The sequence below is a fragment of the Lissotriton helveticus genome, chromosome 11 (genome assembly GCF_964261635.1).
Source record: "Lissotriton helveticus chromosome 11, aLisHel1.1, whole genome shotgun sequence".
Classification (NCBI taxonomy): Eukaryota; Metazoa; Chordata; class Amphibia; order Caudata; family Salamandridae; genus Lissotriton; species Lissotriton helveticus.
In genome coordinates, this window is record NC_136072.1 from 681,971,614 (window position 1) to 681,996,903 (window position 25,290).

A 25,290-nucleotide genomic window follows, 5' to 3' on the forward strand; every position below is an offset into this window, starting at 1 on the left:
ATTGTTTAGAAGTTAGATTGGTAGGAGTAGAGACAAAGGGAGTGCACTGGTATGCGTGGTTGAAACTTTCGGCAGAGAAGGTGCCTGGGACCCAAGGAGTAAGGACACAGCAACTTTTTTGGAAGAAGAAGGATCGATGCTGGAAAAGTACGAGGGGCTGTACCTGCCTGAAGGAGGAGTGTCATAGGCGTACCCATCATTTTTGGGATTCTGTATTAGGGAAAGTGCCCAGAGGGTGGAGAGAGTTGCTATTGAAGTTAGGGTTAGGGTTAGTTGGACTTAGACTGGGTCCTGTCTAAGGCAGTCCAATTGGATATGCAGTTAGACATGGGTCTTAGTGTGGACTAGGCAAGAGAAACTAAGGAGCCTCTTAGAACGAGCTCAGTAATTGAGGATACTTACCTGGAAAGTGAATGTGCTTCTTAGGAAGCCTTCACAGCTGACACCTTTTCTCTTGCCTGGGAGGGATGATAAGTAGGGATGTCACTTTAGAGTTAGTGTAGGGATAGACTAATCTTTTTCTTTCCCATTGGAACAGATGCAGTCGAGTTTTGCAGTGGGCACAACTATTGCATGCCTAATGCTTCTTGAATTAACTTTACTTTTTATTTTGAGTCGATTGAGATTCCTGCGTAGGATTATGTTTATATTAGTGCCAGTTTATTTCTTGAACCTCTTGCTGAGGTGCTTGTATGTCCAGTTATTTTTGGCTTTGTAATACATTTGTAACTTTCCCTCGGAGTCAGTGGTTCTTCAGATAAAAAAGTGTTGAATTAGGAATTTGTCAAAAGGTTATGAAATTTAACAAACTTCCTTCCCACTTCCATGCAGACTAAAATGTCCAGTCGGCCAGGGATTCTTTGGATTGGTAAGGTGAAAATCTATACGAGAATCCCAACGTCATCAAGGGCACTATTTAAGGCGTCAGAGAGCCGACACACTATATGATTGACGAAGGGATGGGTGACTGCTGTGGTACTAATTGGTGCATGGGTGTGGCTACAACTGTAAGTTTGTTTGTTCGAGTTATAAAAAACTCCATTCTTCAATGGCATATTTGCTGGCTTTGTTGTGCCTACATTCTTTGTATTGTCAACATAAGGAGCTCTAGTTTGAGGGTGCTCATCTGTGGTTGAAGTATGCTTAACTAAAGATTTGCAGGCCAAACCTTATTAAGAAGAGTTTTGGCATGAGGGTGAGCAGTGAGCAGTGATTCACTGAACAGGCCGTTTGTCTTATGTTATTATTAAACCTATATATTTTGAAGTCGTCAGGTGGTTGTGCCATGGCAGGGTAACTAATTCATAGATGTTTTAAAGTTTCTACACAAAATGGAAATATGTGGATTCTTTTGCTCATTATAAATTGCAATATGTAATATGTGAACTGCAGCCTCTTCCAGTTGGTGTTTAGTGCCTCAGGAGGTTGCAGGACCGATGCAACTGTGTTTGACCCAATGCGTAGCGTGGAGTTGAGCCAAATGGGCTAAGGTAATCGTAGCTTATAGAAATGTTGCTGTGACTTTATTTTTGACAATATCAAGTATGTTGCTACTGGAGCCATGATGAATATGTCCTATATTTTGGTTACAATGTGTACCTTGGTACTCCAAGGTGTATCCAGTGTATATTCCAGAGTGCTGTGTGAGCTCATATATGAAGGGCCTGTGATGTCTGTCCATGGTGTTCCTTCGCAGTGACCAAAAGCCTTTATTACCTTTCCTTCCAGAGACTCTAGGTGAACAGGGTATGTTATGGCCATCTCCATTTGGCTTTCCCCTATGTGTGCCTATTAGGGCCAAAAAATGGCCTAGGACCAGAACCCTGCCCCTTCTTCCAGGCCTTGCCATCATGCTGTTTCCCCTCTTTCTCATTTTTGATTCAACTTAAACCGTCCTATCCCAGCTATTCCCAGCCGAAGATCTAAGGTGTGGGCTATGTCCCTAGCGTTCCAGAGAAGACCCAATATAATATGTCACCAGTGATTTAAAAGGCCACTGTCGTTTTCTCCTTTTGCTCCAGTTTGGACTCCACATAGTATTGTCTGAAGCCTTGTCATTTTCACTAGGGGAGGGGCCCTTTTGCTTCTAGATGGACTTCACATAGTATTATCAGATGGTGCCACAAGAGGCTGGGCCCTATTATTCCCGTGTGGACTCCATATAGCATTTCAACATTGGCTTAATAGTGCCACTAGATATAGACAACAATTAGTAATCTAGCAACATTTGGTTAGCAACTAAGATTGGGGCCCTCCTACTGTGTCATATTAGGGGTCAACTGACACTGGCTTGGATATGCTGCCTACAAAGCTATTGCTCAACTCATAGAAAACGTAATGCTTCCCCCTGCTGTGACAAGTTTGGGGTACACTATTGGGTAATCATGCACAAAACAAAAACACATCACTGATACATCACACCGCAACCAACACCTATGTCCATCCATGCATTGAATGATTGGGGTCTACCTAATTGCTCTCTTAGAGAGTGCATTTTGGTTTCGATAACAGGTAGAGAAAGTGATAAAGAAGAACCACAATAAAATAAAAAAAAATACAATACAATACAAAAAATAGAATACCCAAATTGCAATTGTGCCTTTTCCAGTGGTGAGGTCAAAGTTTGATAAAATAGATGAAGGTAGTCATTCAAAAGAGGGGTTTCCCTTATCTGCATGGAGTGTACCCTCATGAATATGGGGCAATCCACATTGCCCCTCTATGTTCTTATTACAGAAGCCTACACAGGGAAAAGTACCCTTTTAGGTAAGTGCTAAATGCTGGCAACTCCTGAGTAGTAGACATTTAGGCCCAGATTTATGAAGCTTTTAAGTTGTTCTTGCATCATGCAAGGTGATGCAAGGACAACTCAGAGGTATCAGTAACATTTACAAAGCCATGCAAGGGGCGATTTGCGCCACCTTGAGTGGCTCTGTAAAGAAATGTAGCGCAATGCAGCTGCTTGCGCCACATTGTGCTACATTTTAAGCTTGGAGGCTTTCCCTGGGTGGACAATGGGTTTTTCCATGCATCCCCACATGGATTTCTGCGCATTCCTGGATTTACCAAAGCTAGCAAAACTGGGAATGGGTCAAAGTGCTACAACTTCCTCTGTGAGGAGTAACATGGAGAAATATCTTTATTTGTCGTTGCTATTTCCTCTTTCTACTTATGCTGCATTCTGCAGCAGACATAAAAAGAGGAAAATGAAAACAATCCTGCCTGTAACCCCAGCAACTTTGTACAATGGTGCAATGGTTCGTGCACTGGTGCTAGACAGCACACAGGGTGCCAGCACAAGGTGAGCAGAAATGCTCCATATCTCTGTAAATACAGACCATTTCTGTTCTCTCCCTTTCACGAAATACAGCGCAGCAACTTTGCTTCCTGCCCTACTTTGCATGTAAGATTAGAAAATATGCGCCCTAGTTCATCCTCTACATGGAGTTTGTGAGGGTAAATTAATAGTCTGAGGGCTCGAACAGCCTTCCCATTGGGAAGGGTTACGGTAACAGATCTGTCTGCCTTCCCGACGGTCACCGAAGGAGCACAGGTACAAAATCTATTAGTTGGGCTTCAGCCATCTAGTGCAAGGTATGTATGTACGCCCTACAATCCAGCAATTGATAGGACCTGTGAAGTCACCCATGCAGCAAAGAGCTGTCTGATGCTGCACTCACTTTTGCATGTTCTTCTATTCCCCCTTAATGGGCAGGCCAGCTGCCAGAACATCATAAACATACAATACTATCGCTATCATGAACCATCATACAGCCTTTTTGTTACCAAGGCCTTAACCACTCTTAAGTACGGATACATGGATTTGTATTAATCTGCTGATGCTTCAGTTTCTAATCAATCAAACAAAGAAGCATTTAATGAAAGCCAATTGTGTGACCCCCAGAGTTTTTCTCTTTCAGATTTTATTACCTGTGGAACTCTGTGCACTTTACCCCTGCTAACCAGTAGTAAGGTGTCTGTATTCCCCCTTTTAACACAAAAGAATTAAAATAACCCTAATTGGTATATTTAACTTACCTATAAGTTTCTAGTATATGGTACAATGTGTGCAAATGGGCAGTAAGTTAAATGTTACTTGTGGACTGCAGCACCTATGGTGGCAGTGCAAACATGGCTTCAGTCGTACTATTGTAGTCTGGCTGAAGCTGTTTTTAGATTGCAACTTGACTGTCAAAATAAACCTTTTTGGCTGGTCTATATTAATAAGTCACCCCTAATAGGTCTTTTAGCTCATAAGGCAGGGTGCATGGTATTTAAAAGGAGGATATGTAGAAAGTTAATGGTAAACATGGCCTTCGAGTGAGTAGCACCTAAAAGCATATTCACTGCAGCAAGGCTGGTTGTTTTGTAGAAAAAGACAGGGATGCACAATTAAATTCAATAATGTCTCGTTGGCTAGGAAGCACCTAGAAACATAATTCAAGAACTCTTTGGAATATGTTTTAAAAGCTCAACTCACTGGCGAAGTCAGATATTTAATAAATACTAAGGAAAATGTATGTTTAGAAAATTACCTCTTCCCTGTCTAAAACAGCTAGAGGCTAATTTATTTGGGGTGTGTGGAATTTACAGAGCTTTACTCCATGGAATTCCATGGAGTTAAATTAAAACTCAGCATGATTTTAAGGAGTTCAGTCTACCCATAGTGGACAGATGTGAGCTTTAGTTCTGCGTAACTTTCTGTGCTTCAAGTACTATCACGATTAGTGGCAGATCGAAGCAAGCTGCAATGTGTTGGAAGGCATCTCTAGCCTCCAAGGCTGACATCCAGTGCACAAATATGCAAACAAGTCTCCTTACACAAGTGCTGGATGAAAAAGTCTTCAGACAAGGCGACAGTACTTTGAGGCCACATAAGTGACATCTGCCTGCTACTGAAATGCCAATAAGGTGTACCCCAACACATTCAGTTTCAACCCTTTGCTTCTACCTCTAAAAGCATCTACATTTCAGGGCCCTTATGCTAACTGTGTGCAGTAGTGTAGATTAATTTCTGAATTTGATAAAAAGATGTCTGGGCTCACTGCTGCCAAGGGCAGCCTGTGCAGACAGTGCAGAACAGGGCAAACCTGAACAACATCAGAAGAAATCTGTCGGGAAGACCACAGAGGAGGTCTTGATGCAGTCAATGCAAGACATATCTTACTTTTACGAGCAAGGAAAAATTATCCAACCAATTAGCCAATGTTTTTAGATTGTTTTGCATGAAAATGGATACTGGGAGGTGACTTTGAGACTTACTAACACCGCTATGTTAATTAATGGAGCGCAAGAATGGGGGTGAGGAAAATTAGGCTTAATTTAAAGGTATAATCTTTCTAAAGCAACCTATAGCGCCTTAAATTCAGTGCAATATTTTATTGTTTTCTGTCCCCCTCTCAGAAGGTTCAGGCTGTATTGTGGTAGATTAACAAGAATATAGCATGTGACTGAGATGGATGGACAGCTTGAATGGAACCCACAAAACAAATGGTTTATTTGTGTAATCGATAATGTAAGATTACTAGCCGGGTGTTGCTATCTGAGTTTGTGGTGATCCGATTGTAAGCTGCTAAATGACTGCAGGTGTGCACGCACACCAGTCACCCACCTGCAGTGAGCTGAACTATGGTCCACAGAAAAACACTGTCCTTAGACCACCTCCCACTCGTTAACTGAATGTCACATAAACTGTCCAATGCTTTAAAAGAACCGTGTGTTTTTAAGTTTTAAATTTGTTGTTAAGTCATGCATATTGCTGCAATTAATGCACTCACAAGCACAATAAAGCAAACGTACACGGTTATTGGTATGTAAACATTACTGTACAACCTTGCCTGTGTGAGAGTTTAACCATTTAATTGTTTCTGTGACCATTATCCCATTATTGAAACATAAGGCAGGGAAAAGTTTCTACAAAGCAAATTAGAGTGCACAGCCACAGACTTACCAGCTCCCCCTCGCACTGTGGTTGAGGATGGTACAGTGCCTATCCTGGAATGTCCCTATCACGGCTGGCCTTCAAGAAGATGGCTGGAGTGTGGAAGCAAGTGACGGCTCAACCCGGGCTCACCTCCCCACACTGGGAAAGCCAATACTCAACCTGGGCGTGCGAGGAGCAAGGGCTAGGCTTCTTAATTTAATCAGTGAATTCACCTCACCCAGTGTGCGCTCTGAGGGGCATCAAAGAGACTGAACCTGCAGAGGGGAGCACGGCGGAGAGAGTTTGCAGAGTCTGCAGTGGGAGTAATCCTCTGTGCTCAGCCCAGAAGAATGGCTTACTGCAGGCTGCTGACGCCAGATCTCTACAACGATGTGGGCACTCACACCTCTCACAACAAGGTACACCCCCCTTTGTGCTAGTTCCTCCCTAACAAGCTTGGTGCCCAGTTGTTTTCAGGATGCACGCCCCTTAGTTCCGGAAAGGCTCATTGTCTTGGTGCACAGGACTTGCCCCCGACTGGGATCCGTAAATAGTAACCCCCTGCCTGTCTTCTGGTTTCCCCCTCAAAGTCAGGGGAATACTTGAGAGCCGTAATGGCTGGGGAGGGTGGCAGTGCCTGCATAGGTTCCCACACTGGAAGCATGATGATGTCCTGATTATCAGATTGGACGTCATGCAGAGGCATCGTTGAGACTCCTGTTCCGTTGTCTTCACTTCCAAGTGCTCAGTTAGCTGTGGCTGCCGAGCAGGACCACAAAGCTGTGCTGCTAATTGGCACCTTGTTGCGGAGGGTGGCAACCCTAGCTGGGAGGAAGGGGCTGGTCATGGGAAGAGGCGGGCAGGTCCGCCTGCTTACTCCCAACTTGTCAGCGTGAGGGTACACTAGTCTCTAGCAGTTGGCAGAGTTTTGCCGAACTCTGTGCTCCATGTGGAGCGCAGAGTAGCAAAACTCTGCGAGCATCATGGGAGGAGCGGCGTTCATCACCTACCCCTAATTTGCATTAGACTCTATCATCCGTGCTCTGAGTGTCCAAGTCCTGTATCGGGTGTAAAATCTGCTCCTATGGTAGTGATAAAGGATCAGATATGGGGAGAAGGTTTTAGATCCTCTGGCAAGATGGCCATTTGGGCAGTGTTTCTAAAACTTAGTTTACTTCAAAGGGGCCTGGATAGGCCCCTTCTATGGTTCCAACAATCAGACAGGCACCAATCACAGTAGTCAGGGAACTGGCTCCAGTACTACGTTGAAGTGACCATAGAGAATGGTTGCTCATTTCACTGGCCCCCTTCTGGGGTGGGCACACATACTCTTCACAGGGAAAGAAGGGTTTCACCATCCTGGATTTAGGAAGAGAAGGGCACTGTGGCATTGCTTACTGTAGGTACTGTTCAAAATTGGGTTTCTGGTTCGCAGAGTATGCACCCTGTCTAAGCAGGAACCACAATTCTAGTCAGAGTTAAGTCAGATGCATACCCTAAAATAGCCCTTGCTCAAGCTCTGGTAGCTTGGCACAGAGCAGTCAGGCTTAACTGAAGAGGCAATGTGTAAAGTATTTGTGCAACACTTCAAACAGTAAAACAGTGAGAACACCACACAAAAAGATGCCACCCCTGGTTAGACAGATAGAGCTTAATTTAATGAACGAAACAAGACCAAAACAACAACCATCCAATAAGCATAGCAAGAGTTTTGAATTTTTAAAGACTAAACTGAAATGTAGTGCTTAAAAGCATAAAGCACCAACCTGGGCTATCTGGTTGTGCTAGACCAGGTCGAATCCAATACTTCAGGTTGAAAGTGATGGAATGCTGGTCAGAAACAGGGACAAACCTTGACCTTTTGCAAAGTACATTAGTTTAGTCATTGACAGAGCTGAGATGCCGGAAGCAAAGAGGAGATGCATCGTCGTTGAACCACAGAGTGAAGGCGATGCGTCGGCTCTGAGTCGGGCAAAGTCAAAGATTTTTTTATTTTTTTATTTTTTTATTTTTCATAAACCTTTATTAAACAAAATTGCATAGCAAGGTTACATACGGATACCAATTCAGAGCACCATGGATATGCACACAATTGAGTCCGAAAACATACATCACATTCGCGGTATATATGAGAATCTGTCTATCATGTCCAGGAGTTGGCCAGTCACTTAACCATGGTGAGGATAATGAAGTGAGCTTTATCCACCACTCGCCCAATGACTTTTTTCACAAAAAAGTAAACCGATAGTGGACAACATAGGAACCCACCCGTCCCCTCCCCCCATCCACCTACCCCCAACCCCTCCCCAAACTCCCCCCCCCTCTGCTGCCGGGTCTAGGAACGAAGGAGAAAGTATAAACAAAAGATTGGGTCTGTGCCACCCCTTCTCTATGGTGGGTCACCGTGTGTCGCGCCACCCTGTGTCTGGGTCTCCCCCTGTCCCATGTTTGTGGAATCTGGGCTGTTTTGAGTCGGTGGGGCATCCAGTCCCACTAGTTCTTGAAACATCACACCCCAAGCCTGTAGGACCTCCGGAAGCTTCCCGTCCCTTCTTGTGTGTCTTATGTGCGCTTCTTCTGCCAATGCCCACTTACGTAGATCCGCCCTCCACTTCTGCAACATGGGGCCCTGCGGGGACAGCCAGTGGATCGCTATACGACGGCGGGCTGTGACCAGGCCTAGTATGAGAACCCGTCTGCTCACTTTCCGTTTGGGGTCTCTGGGAATTAAGCCCAGGAGGCAAGGGCGCAGGTCCAGCTCTATCACCCACCCCGAGACCCTCTCCAAGACCTCCAGGACCGATTTCCAGTAGGATTGGAGGTTAGGGCATGCCCACACCATGTGGATAAAGTCCGCCGTGGGACTGCGGCATCTCGGGCATTGGGAATCCCTGGTGCTATCAATAACCTGGAGTCGCCTAGGGGAGAGATAGGTCATGTGTATAATATTATATTGAATTTGTTTAAAACGGTTGCTAACCGACACCTTCCGCACGCTTTCATGTATCTTTTCCCAATCACGGGGGGTGATGTCTTGCGGACACGCCTGCTGCCATTTGTCTTCTATCGCCAAGGGTCGTAATCTTTTATCCTCCCGCAAAGTCCTGTAGAGCTGGGTCACAAATTTCCGGCCCCCCGCCATTGCCAACATCGTGACTAAGGTATGGGTGTGTGCCGGAGCCTCCGGGAACGAGGGCCATAACTGCCGTGCAGTCGCCGCTAGTTTGGCGTAGTGAAGGAATTGCCCCGGACCCAGCTCGAAGGTAGTGACCGCCTCTTGGTAAGTGATGAATTTATCATTTGGGTACAGATCTGCTAACATCAGGCAACCACCCTCCATCCATTTGTCAACGGACATGACCTGTGCAATCCGGGCAAAGGGCGGCATCAGCCACAGATCCATATCGGGGGCAAACGGCGTGCTGCAGATGTGGCGGCACGTCACACGGTCCCAGATTGCGGCCCCCAATCGTACCAGCGGGGGAATGTGGACTCGTCGTCCCCTCCCCTGCCAAAGCAGCGCTCCCAGTCGTTCATTCCCACAGGTCCCTGCCAGCAAGGACCGTTCCCAGGAGGGGTCCGTGTCCAACCATGCAATGGCATGCTGTAGCTGTGATGCAAAATAGTACAGTTCAAGGTCGGGGACTTCCAGTCCACCCGCGCCCCAACTACGCTTCAGTACCTCTAGACTCACCCTACATCTCTTCCCATTCCATAACAGGAGGACTAAGAGGGAATCCAGTTCCCGACAAGTCCGGTGCAGCAACTCATAAAAGGACCCCTGCATCGTGTACAGGCAGCGCGGGAGGACCACCATCTTGATGAGGGCGATCTTTCCCATCAGGGAGATCTTAAGGGTGTTCCAGAAGGCAATACTTCCCTTAAAGCCCCGAAGTATCCGTCCCATATTATGGTAGAAAAAATCGGTCGGGTTGCGACCCAACCAGATCCCCAAGTAGCGAAGTGTGTCGTCCACCCATGGGAGTCCCATCTCCGGGCGCTGGACCCCCTCCCACTTAGACTGCTCCCCAATTGCATAAAGCTGGGACTTCGCCCTATTTACTGCGAGGCCAGAAGCAGCCGCGAAGTGCGACAGTTCGGACAGCAGGACGGGTAACGATTGCGTCGGTTGATTCAGATAGACCAGGGCGTCATCTGCATATAAGGACACCACATGTTCCACAGTCCCTATTCTGATACCCTGGCCCTGCAGTGCCGTGCGGAGATGGCACGCCAACGGCTCCATTGCCAGGGCGAAGAGCAGGGGGGAGACGGGACACCCCTGACGCGTTTCCCTCGATATGGGTATCTCATCCGAGACACATCGACCCGTGCGGACTCTGACCACGGGTCTGGTATATAACAACTGAACCCATTTTACGAATCCTTCCCCCAGACCTAGTTTTAAAAGCACCTTCCAGAGGTAGGCCCAGCGAATCGAGTCCAGGAAGACCAGTGTGTTTTGTTTGGCCTGTCCCGCTAGAGTTCGCATGACGTGTGCCAGGCGACGGATATTCGGTAAGGTGTTCCGGCCTGGGATGAACCCTGACTGGTCATCGTGGACCAGGCGACAAAGGTAGGGGAGGAGTCTGGAAGCCAGCACCTGGCTGATGTTCTTCAAGTCCACGTTCAACATGGATATAAGTCGATAGGATCCGGGGAGGAGAGGGTCCTTACCCGGCTTGGGGATCATTACAATCGTCGCCGCCCGCATGGAGTCCGGGAGCAAGCCCCGGTCATAGGCCTCCATTGCCACCTCAGGGAGCTTTGGAACCAGAACCCCCTTGAACTCTTTATATAGTTCGGCCGCTAACCCGTCCATCCCCGGGGATTTCGCTGTCTGCAGGTGGGCTATTGCAGCACGTAGTTCCTCCTCTCTGAGTGGCCCCCCCCAGGTCCTCCTGGCTATTTGCTTCAATCTCAGGGAGCTGTATCCCCTCGAGGTACACCTCCATGGTCTCGGCGTCCGCCAACGGCTGCGATTCTGAGTATATTTTACATAGATGGGATCGGAACACCTCGTTAATCGCCTGCTGGGTATATACCATCCGGCCCAATTCATTCTGCACAGCCAAAATAGGGTGAGGTTGGGTTTCTGCCCGTATCAAACGCGCTAACAGTCTACCAGCTCTGTCACCCTCCATATACCATCTCCGTCTGCTGGCTCTCCTGTTAAGTTTGCCAAGCGAGGCCCAGGTGTCTGTTGCTGCCGTGTGGCCGTCCATTCAGCCCGTTGCTCCTTGTCTGTGGGGAAGTCTCTCTCCATCTCCGCCAAGTGGTCCTCGTGCTGTCGGAGTTCCCGTTCCAGCACCCGCTTTACCCCTACCTCCGTGGACATAGTTGTCCCCCGAAGGACTACCTTCATGGCGTCCCATTCGGTTGCTCTCGTAGTAGCTGACCCCCAGTTCACTTCTAGGTACGTCCCGAGCCCCTGCGAGATCGCCTCCTTATACGTGGGATCTCTGAAGGCCTCCGTGTTGAGTCTCCAGAGCGGGATCTTGGGCCGCGGTCCACCTACCAAATACGTGAGCAGGAGCGGGGAGTGATCAGATAGGTAGCGCGCCAAGTAGTGGATCTCTTCTACCCGGTCCATTACCATGCCCTGCAGGAAAAAGTAATCTAGTCTACTGTGTTTGTTGGCAGCAGGCGTGAAGCACGAGTACACCCGACGAACAGGGTTGCGGTGCCTCCAGGCATCTATGAGGTCATAACTTTGGAGCATCTGGGCCATTGCATCTCTCATTTTAGGTTTGGCGTCTAGCTTTGCGGGGCATCTGTCTAAATTCCCATCAAGTGCACAGTTAAAATCCCCCGCCAGCAGGAGCTCCGTGTCCGGGTCTATATCTAACCGGCCCAGCACTTGACCCAAAAACTCACCATCATCCGTGTTAGGGGCGTAAACATTCACCAGGCAAACACTACGCCCATCCAGAGTACCCACCACGATTACAAATCTACCCTCTGGATCCAATTTTGAGTGTATGGCTTTAAAGGGGACCCCTGGTGCCACCCAAATTAGCGCCCCTCTAGAAAACCCTGAGTAGGACGTAGCCAAAAACTGACCAAGCCATCTACGCTGGACATACTTAAGGGTCTCCCCCCAGAGGTGTGTTTCCTGTAGGAAAGCAAAGCTGACCCCATAGCGACGTAGGTATGTGGCTTCTCTGATCCGCTTAACCATGTTATTGAGCCCTCTAACATTCCACGTCAGTAGTTTGTATTTACAGGTATCTCCCATCATGGATTAGCATTTTTCTACCCCGCAGCTCCCACCTGGCGCCCTTTGGAATCATCTCCGCAGTGTGACGTGACCCATCAAAAAGCAGACAATTTAAACAATACATAGCAAGAGTGTAAAATGACCCGGCAGCATCTCTCTTTGAATCAAAACTAGGAACCCCAACATTTACCCCCCACAGGCGGTAATCCCACCCGAACCAAAACAGGAAACCTTAACATCACCCACCCACAGGCGGTAGTACCGCATCTCCCGATTCGGAACCGGTCAGGAGACCTCGAACCCCGCCCCAAAGACTCACCCCTCCTCAGACCCCCCCTTCAACTTGCAATTAAAGAATTAAACAAGATAAACACTGCAATCGAATACTTTACAGTCCAAAAGACCCCCTTCACCCCGTAGTTGAGTCTTCAGCCGACTGACTGGTACCGTGCAGCCCTGCCCGGCCAAGGCCTAGCCGGCCACTTCGGCACTCTACAATCGGCCACTTAAGGTGAATTGGCACAATAGAACGGGCACTGTGATACACAGGGTTACCGCCCCCCCGTCCCCATCTCATTATACTCAAACCACTCCGGGGAACAGCCCCACTTCTAACTCGTCAGGCTGCCATGATCTCCCCAGATTAGAGCATAAAGATACTCACAGTGTCCAGGACCCCCTACGTTACATTCCGACCACCTGAGTTACCGGTCACTTGTCCTGTGCAGATTCAGCCACTGGACTGGCGGCTCCCCCTGCGTCAGACTGCGTTTCCTGCACCAAACACAGTGGGGATAATTGGTTCTGGGTTGGAATCGCCGTTAGTTCCGCTCTGTGTGACGGCCCGTTCTCCCGGAGGGCGTCCTCCCTCTCCGTGCCGCTGGCTCTGCCGGCGTGGATTTCATCGTCGTTGTTCCTGCCATCCTTGCATGTGGTCGTGGCCCGCCAGGCCCAGCGCGTCCATCCAGTCTTCCGCATTCGATGGGCGGTCGAAGAAGTGTGTCCTATCGCCATGCTGTACTCGGAGCCTGGCAGGGAAGAGCAGACTATATCTGATGTCTTGGCTCCGCATCCGCCGTTTAACCTGCAAAAAATCGTTCCGAAGGTCCTGTACTTTTCTAGTGTAGTCCGGGAAAATATGAATATCCTGGTTATCATACCTGGGCGGGCCGGACTTGCGGATATGCTGTAGGATCACGTCCCGGTCTCTAAAATTGAAGAACCGGGCTATTATGGCCCTAGGTGGAGATCCCGGTTTCGGAGGCGGCCCCAGAGTTCTATGGGCCTTCTCTATTGCGAACATCTTGGATAGTTGTAGGTTCGGGAAGACCTTGCCGATCCATTCCTCCAGAAATAGGTCTGCCGTCGGCCCTTCTGAGCGTTCCGGAAATCCCAGGAAGCGGAGATTGTTCCTCCGGGAACGCCCTTCTGCATCCTCAGCCCGGTCCTCCAAGCGGGTCGCATGCTCCTGGAGGGCCGTTATCGTTTCCTTCATCTGCCGGACCTCAGTTTGTAATACTGTCAGATTCCCCTCCGTGGTGGTGACCCTGTCCGCCACCTTTCTGAGGTCAAGGCATAAGAAGTTAATGTCCATAGCCATCCCGCCCATCTTGGTTTCCAGCGCCACCCTGGAGTCCCGGATCGCCACCAGGATATCCGCTTTATCTCGGGCCACCGCCTCTGGGGGGGCCTCCACCCTTCGATCCATCCCGGGGCGCTCCGCCGCCGCAGGGCCCGGGACCGTATATTGTACAATCTTGTTCGCCTGGGCTCACCTCACCGGTCGGTCCTTTCCCATATTAACTTGGGCCGCCGAGGGTGGTCCACCGGGCACCTCCCAGGGGAGGTCTGCGCAGGTTATTGTATCTTCCTTTGAGTGGCAGTGCAGCACAGGCAGTGGCAACCCAAGGTCCGGCCAGTTCAGCCACAGGGCACCCACAGGTTAGGATTCCAGTCGAGCACCCGCGCTCCCCCGTAGCAGGAGCACCCACCAGATCAACTGGTGCCAAACAGGGCGTTGGGGGGGGGGTAGCAGCACCCAGGTTGCCCGGTCTCAGGGAGACGTCTGTACACTGTGGGCATCGTAGCGTCTCGGGCTGTCGGGCTTTATAGAGGCCTCTCTGACCCGAGTGCACCCTTAGTACCCACTCAGGGGCCACAGTGCCTCGTCTGTTAGGCGACCCCCCTAGTCGGCAGCCACCCCCAGTGATCCCGTGAGGATGAGCTTGCTCACCGTCGCTCTCCACAGGGGCAGCTCCAATGCTTCCATAGGGCCTCACACCATTTGCAGGCTCGGAGCCCCAACAGGACCAGGCGCCCCCCCCCGATGGAGCGGGGGAGAGGGGAACAATGGAAGCGACTCCTCCGGCCGCTCAGACCCTGCGGGCCCGGTCTCCGGTCTCTCATTTGGTGCTCCCGGCGCCGGAACGTACCCAGGCCGCTCCTCCTCGGCCTCGCGTAGAAGGGTCACCCGAGGCCTGCGGTAGCTCCTCCTTCAGCCTCACCCGGTCACTATCGGCCGAGTTAGGTTCCCTGCCGGAACTCGCGCGTCTCCTCGCTCACCTCCGCGGGGGCGCACAGCCGCTGCCAGTGGTCCCCAGTCTCTCCGGAATCGCCTCAGTGCTAGGCGGCCGCCATTTACCGGCCGCGGGCGTGATCAGGTCAGTTGCCGGTCGCAGGGCTCCTCGTCTCCACCATCGCCAATTTTTACCCGGGTTAGATGCGGTCAAGGTCCGGGGGGGCTCTTCACCTCCGGAGCATCGTTTTTTATTCGAAAAGTGCCAGGATATTGCAGGATATTAGTACATTAGGGCAGGAGCTGGGCTCACACACGTCTAGCCGGCCATTAGGTGAAGCCATGCCGCCGGGCAAAGTCAAAGATGCATCGAATCTCGAGGCAATCCACCGTGCAAGTTATGCTGTTATGTTCCCTTTCACCTTATCTCTAGCTGCTCAGCCAGTGTGAGTGTTCCGTGTAGAATGTTGGCGGGAGTGTCATTAGTGGAATGCTTTGGTGTCTGGTGTGTGAGTGCTGTCAGTTGGAAGATGGGCTGAGCAGCTAGGCTGCTGCTCCTGGTGGGACTTGCTGTAACTTCTACTTATGGACTTAATAAACTACATGAATTCAACTCAGCTACGTCTACTATGTCACCAGAACATGTCGGGCCAGCCCACTACAAATGAGCAAACCCCTGTGCATTGTGCCCAACTTACAGTTGCAAAGGCTTGTTGGCTTCTTTGCAAGAAGATCTTTGGGTTCCACGTAGCCCCAACCTCGAGCATCTCCAGTGACCAGAATCTTCAGCCACACCACATTGTGTGCATCGTGGCCTGCATATTTTTGTTGAGCTGCTTGAGGTCCTCTCGCGACACCAGTGCCTCCGGGCTGTGGGTCCATTTGAGGGTCACCTTTGCTTCTCTTGGCCTTCCCTGTTTGCTTGGGCCTGCCCTGATTTCCCTGCCTTTGGTGAGTCTCCTGGACCTAGCTGGTCCCGACATTGCTCCTTCTTTGATTCCTGCGTTGCTTGCCTTTGCCAAGGCTTGTTGGTGCTCCTGCCAGACACCGACCCCTCAGCACTCAACATCCTTCTTGGGACAGTTTGTGTACTGCTCCTGGTCCTCCTCAGCATTTCCTGGTTCTCACAGTTGCAGAGTCAAGGTCATCGTCATCCATCCTGCAACACCGACATCGAAGGGCATTTGTCTTCCAAGTCTTCTGGTCACTCCTGAGTGACATAGACTCTGTCGCTTCTGCTTGTAGGTACCACTGATCAAGAATCCATCTTCAGATTCCACTGGACACTTTCTCCTCTTCCAGCAGCGGCACTTTCCCGAAGTCCTCCATTGGGTTCGAGGGCGGTTTCCGACACCACTTCACATGTATGCACCTGCTTCCCTGGTGTAGGTAATATGGGTACTAGGGTATCCACGGGTGGGGTGGCTCTCCAACCTTCTGTCTTCAATGGAGTTCCTTGAGGATCCACTGGGAAGGGACCTTAATCTTTCAAAATCCAACCAAGACTTACACGTAGAGTTGTACTGAGCACCCTGTCATGCTCCCACACTTCACACGCTCTCCGTGGGGTCCCTATTTCGTCACTTTGGGTGGTTCCTTCTGGTCCCACAGGTTGTACATCCTCTCAACATTGTCTTGACCCGAGTCATGGCTCTTATACTACTTTCTTAGTATATGGTTTGGTCCCCCAGTGGGTCCTCTGTGTATTTTGCGCTATTTACTGTGTTACTTTGCTAAAGTATTGTGTGCATTGTGTTTATCTCCATGCTGGAGATATTTGAACATACTACAGAGTATTATATAGTAAATACATATTTTTATAAATACTTGGTATGGATCTTTGCACTTAATCTATACTTTAAGGTTGCAATCTGGTTAAACAAGCTGCTTTTTACTCCTTCTGGTCTAGGCCTGAAGGCTTCTCTCCACAGCTATCACTTAGAGAGCTTTGTAAGGTTGTTTAAGACTTCTTAAATCACCATAAGGGTTATCCGGACTGGTGCAAGGTGCCCACTTACATTAGTGGACATCATATACCAAGCCAGCTTCTCACAACAACCAACAAACTGTATATTTCTGCAACCAGAAGGGTGTGACAGACGTGATTGTATATTACTTTTGTGAATCTGCCATTGGGGCAAAAAATTACAGATGAAAGCTTTGTCACATAATAAAAAAAATTCCTTCTTATTTTCATATTTTCTTTATATTTCAACTATTAGTTTCTCTGGAAAACAACGAGAAATGTTCAGAAATTATCCCTTGCAAAATTTGGAATGTTGTCTAGTTTTGCTAAATATACAGCTCTCTGTGTTCACCTACAGGTTTCACACCTGTTACCACCACATACCTCAAGTAGATTGAACCCACCACAAATTAGGAAAATGATCTACAACTATAAAAAAATGCAAAAAGTGTGATAAATATATAGAGTTTTACAAACCTGCTTGCCCTGAAAGCTAAGAAGATAGAGATGTTAGCACAGCAAACCTTCTATTGATGTCATTTTTAGGAAAAAACATACACTTTCTTGAATAGGACTTTTCCTGTTTTTCTAAAAAAGAATGAAAGCTTGAGCTATATTTTGGCTTTGTTCTCGCTTCGCTCCATGGGAGATCCGCAAATGCTAAATACCTTTAGAATCCCCTAAAGGTTGTGGGAAAAATGAAGCACATTTAGCTTTGACACATTTTGTGGAAAAAAAATATAAAGGCATAAGCACAAAGTGCTCCAAACATGAAAAAAGGGCTTGGCACTGGTGGAAGAAAAAACAATTCACCAGCTAAAGGGTAAAACATTAGCACAAATGTTCTTTATTGCTTTTGATCTGCTCCCTCTGGAGTGAACTGAGCTCCAAATTTTTTTTAGTGCAAGGTTACTTTTTCAAAACCTCCATCACATGCCAATTTCCTCCATAACGACCCTCTCTTAGTGTGTGATCCCAGTCACAGACAAATTCGAGAATGATACTTTGAACATTTTAAACAAACAACCTACAGAAATGTGGCATAACAATGCAAAACAATTTCTGTGTTGAGGACCTTAAACTAATAGAAGTAAATTGCTCTTCGTGATGTGACTGAAATCCCTTAGGTGCAAAATACATTTTATTTTAATATATACTCTTTGTATCGCAGAGTGATTGGGCACAAAACATCCATTTAAATATACAACTTATTGTGATTAAATGTATTCTAGTGAAAACATACGTAAACGTCCGTAATTGGAATTTGGCCTGGTTCTCAAATCTTCTGTTGACCTGTGAAAAGCAGCTCCAGTTGGGACAGTTCGAACAGGACTACGAGCTAGAACAAAAAAGGAGAGAAAGATTATAATAGTATGCCGTGCTTAAACTTGAGAAGACTATGGACAAATTGAAATGTAATCAAAGGAAAAGCCTTATTATGGGAATTAAATGCATCAAGGTATCATATTAGACATGGGAAGGACCTACAGTGCAACAAAGGGAAGCAAACATTTAACAGTTTCTGATGCACATGCAGAGACACAGAATATAGAGAGTCCCTTCAAAAAGACATATTAAAGGTTTTAGAAAAATGTGGAACGACATCCCATTATCCATCAGGATGTGATGTGATGTGACTGGGTTCTTGTATAGCGCACTATCACGCCGAGGAGTATCTTGGGGCTGAGGCTTCCTGTATCTAGCAGATGATAATGTCTAGACCGTTCGAGAGACTGGAAAGGGTCATATTAAGGTTTTACACATTGTGTCTGGTAGTGAATAGAGCCATGTTTTTAGTTGTTTCCTGAAGCTTAATTCTGTGTTGGTTGCACGGAGAGATTGAGGTAGTTTATTCCATGCTTTCATAGCAATCACAGATAAGGATTTTCCACCCTTCGTCGTCAGCCTGAACTTTGGGACGGTAAGCAGATTTAATGAGGATGATCTCAGTTCACGTGTAGGATGATATTGTTTAAAATATTTTTGTAGATAGGCTGGGCCTTGATGATGAAAAGCTTTGAAAGAGATTGTCAGGACTTTGAACAAAATGCGCTTTTGTATTGGGAGCCAGTGTAGTGCGTCTAGCGCGGCAGAGGCTGAAGATGTTCTTGCCCAGCCTAGAACTAGCCTAGCCGCGGCATGCTGTACCATCTGCAGTCTATGCAGGGCAGATCTATTTAGCCCTGCATACAGACTGTTGCAGTAGTCCAACCGAGATGTAATCAGTGCCACTGCAGTCCGTCTGTCACTCAGACCTCTGATGATATTGAAACAGTTTCCAGCTACATCTCTGGTTTGTTGGTTAAAAGACATAGGGGCCGATTAGGATGGCGGACGGACTTGTGTCCGTCCGCCATCCCAGAGGTGGAGGGACCGTCTGCATGGGCTGCGGCGGTCCCTCTGTGCAAATTAGGATGTGACCGCCACCTTGGCAGTCACATCCTGGATATTTAACATTGCGGCGGGTGCTGCTTCAAGCAGCACCCGCCGCAATGTTAAAAGTGCATGTTTAACATTTGCATGCACAAAGCGGCAGGCACCGCGCGGTGCCTGCCGCTTTGTGCATGTAAATGCTGGGGGGTACCATAGGTACCCCCCATGTGCACCCCCCACCCGCCTACACCCGGGGGCCCGCAACGGGCCCCCAAAATCAAAAGTACACATGCTTTTCCACGGCGGAAAAACCGCCGCGGAAAAGCATGTTTACAAATGTTTCCTAATTTGGCTGGCGGTGTCTGATAGACACTGCCAGCCAAATGAGAGCTTTTCCGCCGCGGTTGTAATCCGACCGCGGCGGAAAAGCAGCGGACAGAAAACAAGACCCACCAGCCATCGTAATGCGGCGGTGGGTCTTTGGTGACTCCGCAGAGGATTTTCCGCCTCCTCCGGGCCGGAGGTGGCTTCCGCCGGCCCGGAGGAGGCGGAAAATCCTCCATCCATATCGGCCCCTAAGTGTTGTCAAATTCAACCCCCAGATTTCTTGCTGCATTGACAGTATTGGGTGGAGCCTCTGCCTCCTTTGGCCACCAGGACTGGGGCGAAAAACAGTTATTGGAGCTAAAAGGTATTGTTTCTGTTTTGGCAGAATTCCATTTTAGATAATTGCTGGTCATCCATGCAAATACTGCCGAGAGGCATTCTTTCAGAGAGATATCAGCATTTGACGCATTTTTATCCAATTTTAGAATTAACTGGGTATTGTCGGCGTATGCTATTGAGTCAATGCCAAACAAGGAGATAAGTTTGATCAGGGGAACCATGTAAAGATTGAATAATGTGGGGCTCAGACTTGAGCCCTGCGGAGCCCCTGTAGTCAGCATGCTCTCCTTGGAACGGAATTGACACAGCATGATAACCTGACGCCTGTGAGCCAGAAAACTTCTGAACCATTCGAGCACGGTCCCTGCTATGCCTGAATTTGCTAGGCGATGTAAAAGGATAGCATGGGATACCATGTCGAATGCTGCAGAGAGATCTAAAAGGATCAGGACCGCCTTCCTGATCAGGACCGCCTTCTTGCCCTGATCCAATGCAGCTCGAATGGTTTCGGTGGTAGAGAGTAGAGCTGATCCGGTCGAATGGTGTGCCCTAAAACCAGCTTGGCATGGATGGAGGATTTCGTTCTTCTCCAAAAATGTCATCAGTTGTTTATTGACACAGGATTCAGTCAGTTTACATAGAATTGGCAGAAGCGAGATGGGGCGTAGGTTGGTAACAGTGGCAGGATCTTTGATAGCTTTCTTTTGTAGAGGTCTGACTGCTGCTACTTTCCAGTTAGAAGGGATCTCGCCTGAAGAAAGAGAGGCATTAATGATGGAATTTATACCGGGATTTACTTCATCTACTATTGCTTGCAGCAACGTAGGTGGACATGGATCAAAAGGAGATCCAGATTTCATAATTGATATCGCCTTATGTGTATCTTCCAGACTGACGGGGTCAAAGGTGCACCAGCCAGGTTTTTGAAAGCTTGAATTGGTCTTGACCTCAGATTTCTCTTTCTGAAAAGTTGGAAAATCTTTCGTGATAGTCTCTATTTTCTGGGAGAAGTAATCAGCTATCTTATCGCATAGATTCTGTGACGGTGGGATCTCTTGTGTTAATGCCTTGGGATTTCTGAAACTGTTCACAATGTTGAATATTTCTTTTTGTTTATTTCCTGACGCTTCAATCTGTGCCGTATATTATTCTGCTTTAGCATTTTTGATGGCGGCGTGGTATTGTTTTCGTCCTATCTTATAGGTACTTTTATCTTCTAGTGAATAGTAGCGTCGCCACTTTCGCTCTAAGATTTTTACATTAGTTAGCATATCTTTGAGCGAGCCTGTAAACCATGGTGCTGAAAGCTTTCATTTGCTAGATTTAGAGCCTGCTCTTGTGGTAGTAATACCTATTTTGTTCATCCAACCATCGAATTTCTGGTTGTCAGTGTGTATATTTCCTGTAAAAATAGGTTTGTTATCTTTAGCCCAGTTTTGTAGGTCAGGATGTTCGATGATTTTGCCCCAGCAGGGTGCTAGTTTATCCTGAGTGTATAAATCCTTCTTCTTTCTCTTAGTTTCATTAGTGCTAAAATTAAATTCAATGAATTTGTGGTCCGTCCATATTTGTTGTAGTGGGGATTTCACATTCATCATCTCAATATTGGTACCAATGCAGTCAAGTATGTGTCCTGCCGAGTGAGTAGGTTCCGAGATGTGCATCGTCAGACCTAGAACCTGCATAATTTCTTTGAAATCTGCGGCATGTTTATCATTGAGATCGTCCATGTGGAAGTTTAGATCTCCTAGTACAGTAAAATTCGCGATCCTGAGAGTTTGGCCACTAAGTGCTTCCCCTATAGTTTCTAAGAATTGCTTGGCATATCCTGGAGGCCTATACAGTAGTACACCAGCAAAGGAAAAGGAGTCTCCTATTTTAATGCAAAAACTTAGGCTTTCTGCTCCTGTAATGTCAGTCAGCTCTGTCGTTGTGCATTTGAACGTATCCCTATGTATAATAGCCAAACCACCGCCACGGTGGACTGGCCTATCCTGCCTCTGAATTGAATAGCCGGTGGGTAAAGCATAGGCTATGTCAGGATTCGACCATTCACGTAGCCATGTTTCTGTGATGAATAGACAGTCCAATGCGTGTTCTGTTATAAGGCCATGAATTATGGATCACCATAAACTAGCTGCTACTTAGGCAAAAGCTGAAGACCCACATATTTGAACAGGACCATATCATGTCAAAATAACATTCCATCTCCAATCTCAGAACCTGTCTTCCAGTGCTTCATTTTTAGAAGAATGAGTGCCAGTGTCCAAAGCTCAGTTGAGTAGCCAGTGGTTGAAGTTTATCAAAAGTCAGTTTGCCAATACCAAGACTGTGTAGCCTTGAATCCACCTTATTCCTCTGTAATCCACTACCAGACACTTCTTACCCCTTTATCTCACATTTGCAAGTTCCTACTTTATCCCTTTCGGACAGGTTTTCTGTCTTTCTCTCCCCCATTATTTTCCCTTTGTGTGTTTTCCTCCTCAGTAAATGTCAGATGAGGGAAAATAAGTGCTGGTCCCCAAAAATGAGCACCGGTGGTCTCCACTGGCAACCACCAACTCAAATCAAACACTGCCAGCTTCCGCTCCTTGGCCTAATATTTGCCTTTGTCCCTGCACACTGCTCCACTGCTTTTAGGTATGTGCTGTACTACTTATGTACAAAAATATATACAGTTGAACAAGTTGTGACCTCACCTTCTTCTTCAAGCCCTCAAAACATCTAAAGTGCTTCTTTACTTACTTGTACTGGAAGAGACAGACTTTCCTATATCCACCAGAGAACGGTGTATCGGTTTTTTAGTCTGATGGCGATGCTTTCTTAATAGCACATAACTTATTTTCTCTCTCAGCTCTGGTTTCAGGAGGCCATCTTCTATTTGCTTTTCAATTACATCATCTGTAAATAAAATATACTGAATCAGACTGACACGCTCATACAATTACCCACAAAAATACATATTTGTGATATCAGGATACATTATATGTTGAAATACATTGGGAAACCGAGGGTGGGTTAGGAAAAAACACCTCAATAAGGCATTTTAAGTTTTATTTTGAATACTGTATTCATAGTAAAATATACAGTGCCATGGTACGGGTTTTGTGGTACATGGTGACAGACTCATTTTAACCCTATATATTTTAGAATACCTGTTAAAATGACGTACCTTAGTGGCCTCTTATCATCTAAATGTTCTTCTGACTATGCTCTCACAAGGAATGCATTGCCATTAATGTAATGGAGCATCTTGGTAGCCACTTACCCGACTCATTTTTTTGACCAACTTCTATCACCCAGTCTACAGGCCCAATCCCAACAAATCCTGCATTAAGGAATTCATGGAACTCATCCAGGCACTAAACCAGCAATAGTTTAGTTATCTCTTGTATGTCCCACTTCAAGGGGGTTCTCCCAGCAACATTTTGAAAGAAGCTCTAGTCACCCTTCTTGAAACCAGGAACATAAGTCAACTAATCACAAAACACCACCTACTAACTAATCACCCACAACAAAGGTAACATTCTGGATTTGGTCTTCACCACCATGTAGTGCCTCAAATGCCACCTACGATGTGAATTTGCTAGACCGCTTTGTCATTGTAATGATTATTACCCCTACATATACCACCCACAGTGAATTAAACCCCACCAACCCACAATACTGCTTATTCGAGGATGTCCAACAAAATACCCCACTCAATCTCATCAACATAATATTTGGCCCATGGTGAATGATCTCCCACTTATCGCTCAATACCATGGACTTGTTATTGTTAAATATACTACTTACTTTAGGGATTAAGATAATTCTATGTGACTGGAAAATTTAAAACACATATATCATACTTGGTGAGTATGGGTTCGTTTCCTGAGAAATAGACAATACTATTTGCAACAAGAATCATGTCCAGACGTCTATGGTTTAAATTTGATCTCTACCTACAAAAATCAAAGCCCCCCTGAACATAATGGACATACAACAACATCACCACCTATTATCACATTTTTCGTAATACACCCATTACCCATAACCAACTGTAATTTAGCAACGTCTCCATTCACAGTCAGTAATATATGGACCAGGCCTCTCCACCCTCTGCTCTATTCCTTTTCTCACGAATACCCCCTTTTTTCCTTGTTTCTTTCTCTTGTCTATTCATTATTATCCTTGTTTTGGAAGCACAACAATAGCTTATATCTAAGAACAGACTTTATTCTCTGTGAAACACATCACTGTTTTTGTAATACTGTACTCATTTTAAATCTGACAATGTTGATAGTATATACGATTCAATTGCATAACTAGCAACAATGTACAAAGATGTATCACTGCCTACATTCTTTGCTTTATGGAAGGAAAAACAAGTAAAATCTTTTGAACCAAATAAACTTTCAAGTAAGAACTCTTTATCTTGGCACCGACATCTCACTCTAAAAATTATGTCAACCCATTCCTGTACACAGTCAGCCTCATCCTGAGCGCCAACACTGCCACTCACCTGGAGGTGTCCTATTTGAAACCTAAGCTTTCAACACCATGGTATGTTGAAGATGTCCTGAACAGCAATTGAACTATCAGCAAACAAGAAAAGAAATAGCATAGAAGCTGGCTCAAAGACTTAAATCCATCTGTTCTTCACACAAAACCCTCACCACCACAGACAAAGCAGCTGAGAATAAGTTAACCATTTGTAGCCTCTTTTGAATGCATCAATATCATCATTAAGCATTGGCTCAAATTGGTCCCGGACCCCATGATCCCAAATTCATGTGCCATCTATCAGTTAGTCACCAAACAATATCTAACATCATATGATCAGCACAAAGTAACATAATTAAATTTCTTCATTTCCTACGCAATATACTGAAGTAACTCTTTCAAATAGCTTCCACATATGCGCCACATATGAAGAAGAAATTCTCCGATCCACTCTTCCCAAACTTATTCGGTCGGAATGATTTCCTAACCGCATCGGAATCAAGCCCTTAGTATCAAATGTATAAATGGTTTGCAACTGTAGTTGAAAATAATTGAAAAGTTACGAACCCCCAATTTTGGATATCAATCTATTCACAAAGGGGTGGGGTTCCTTTGGGAACCCTTCTACCTTTGGGAATTTAAGAAAAAGTTTCATGGGGAGTAGGTAACAATCGAAGGGGACCACTGCTGCTCTCTGAAAGTTTTTTTTAAAGTATTTTTTAAAGTAGCCTTACTTCGCTGAAGGAAAATGGTCTTCTTTAAGAAATACTTTATTGAAGTGCAGTCACAGCCATGGTAGCTTGCTGCCCTTGTATGCTACCATCTCCATGATTAGGGCCAATCAGAGTGAGTTGCAATTTGTAACCTATCTCATGAATATTAATGAGGCAGGATGGACTGCGATCCACTCCAATTTGGATTTTTTATGAACTGACCTATCAGTACACAGGTTTGTTCACAAAATTACGCACTGCTCACAAATTGCACTAAATAATGGCGAACAATGTAGTCGTACAGGTGTCCTTAAGTCTGAAGGGGAAATATTTGACAAAGATTGCATGCTTGGTGTATGCGATCTTTGCCTCGTTGCTCTCAGCCTGAAATTGCATTGAGGTGCTTGTCAACCAAGATCTGTTGTTTTT

At 46.6% G+C, this 25,290-nt stretch overlaps 1 protein-coding gene across 1 annotated transcript in view; it reads right to left on the bottom strand.

Moving 5' to 3' along the window:
- The window catches only part of SLC4A5 (solute carrier family 4 member 5), a 659,349-nt gene that overhangs the window by 519,603 nt on the left and 114,456 nt on the right, over positions 1-25,290 (bottom strand). The window contains 2 exon segments of the mRNA XM_078665747.1: positions 17,868-17,963; positions 22,409-22,564. Coding sequence (XP_078521873.1) covers positions 17,868-17,963; positions 22,409-22,564 — 252 coding nt within the window.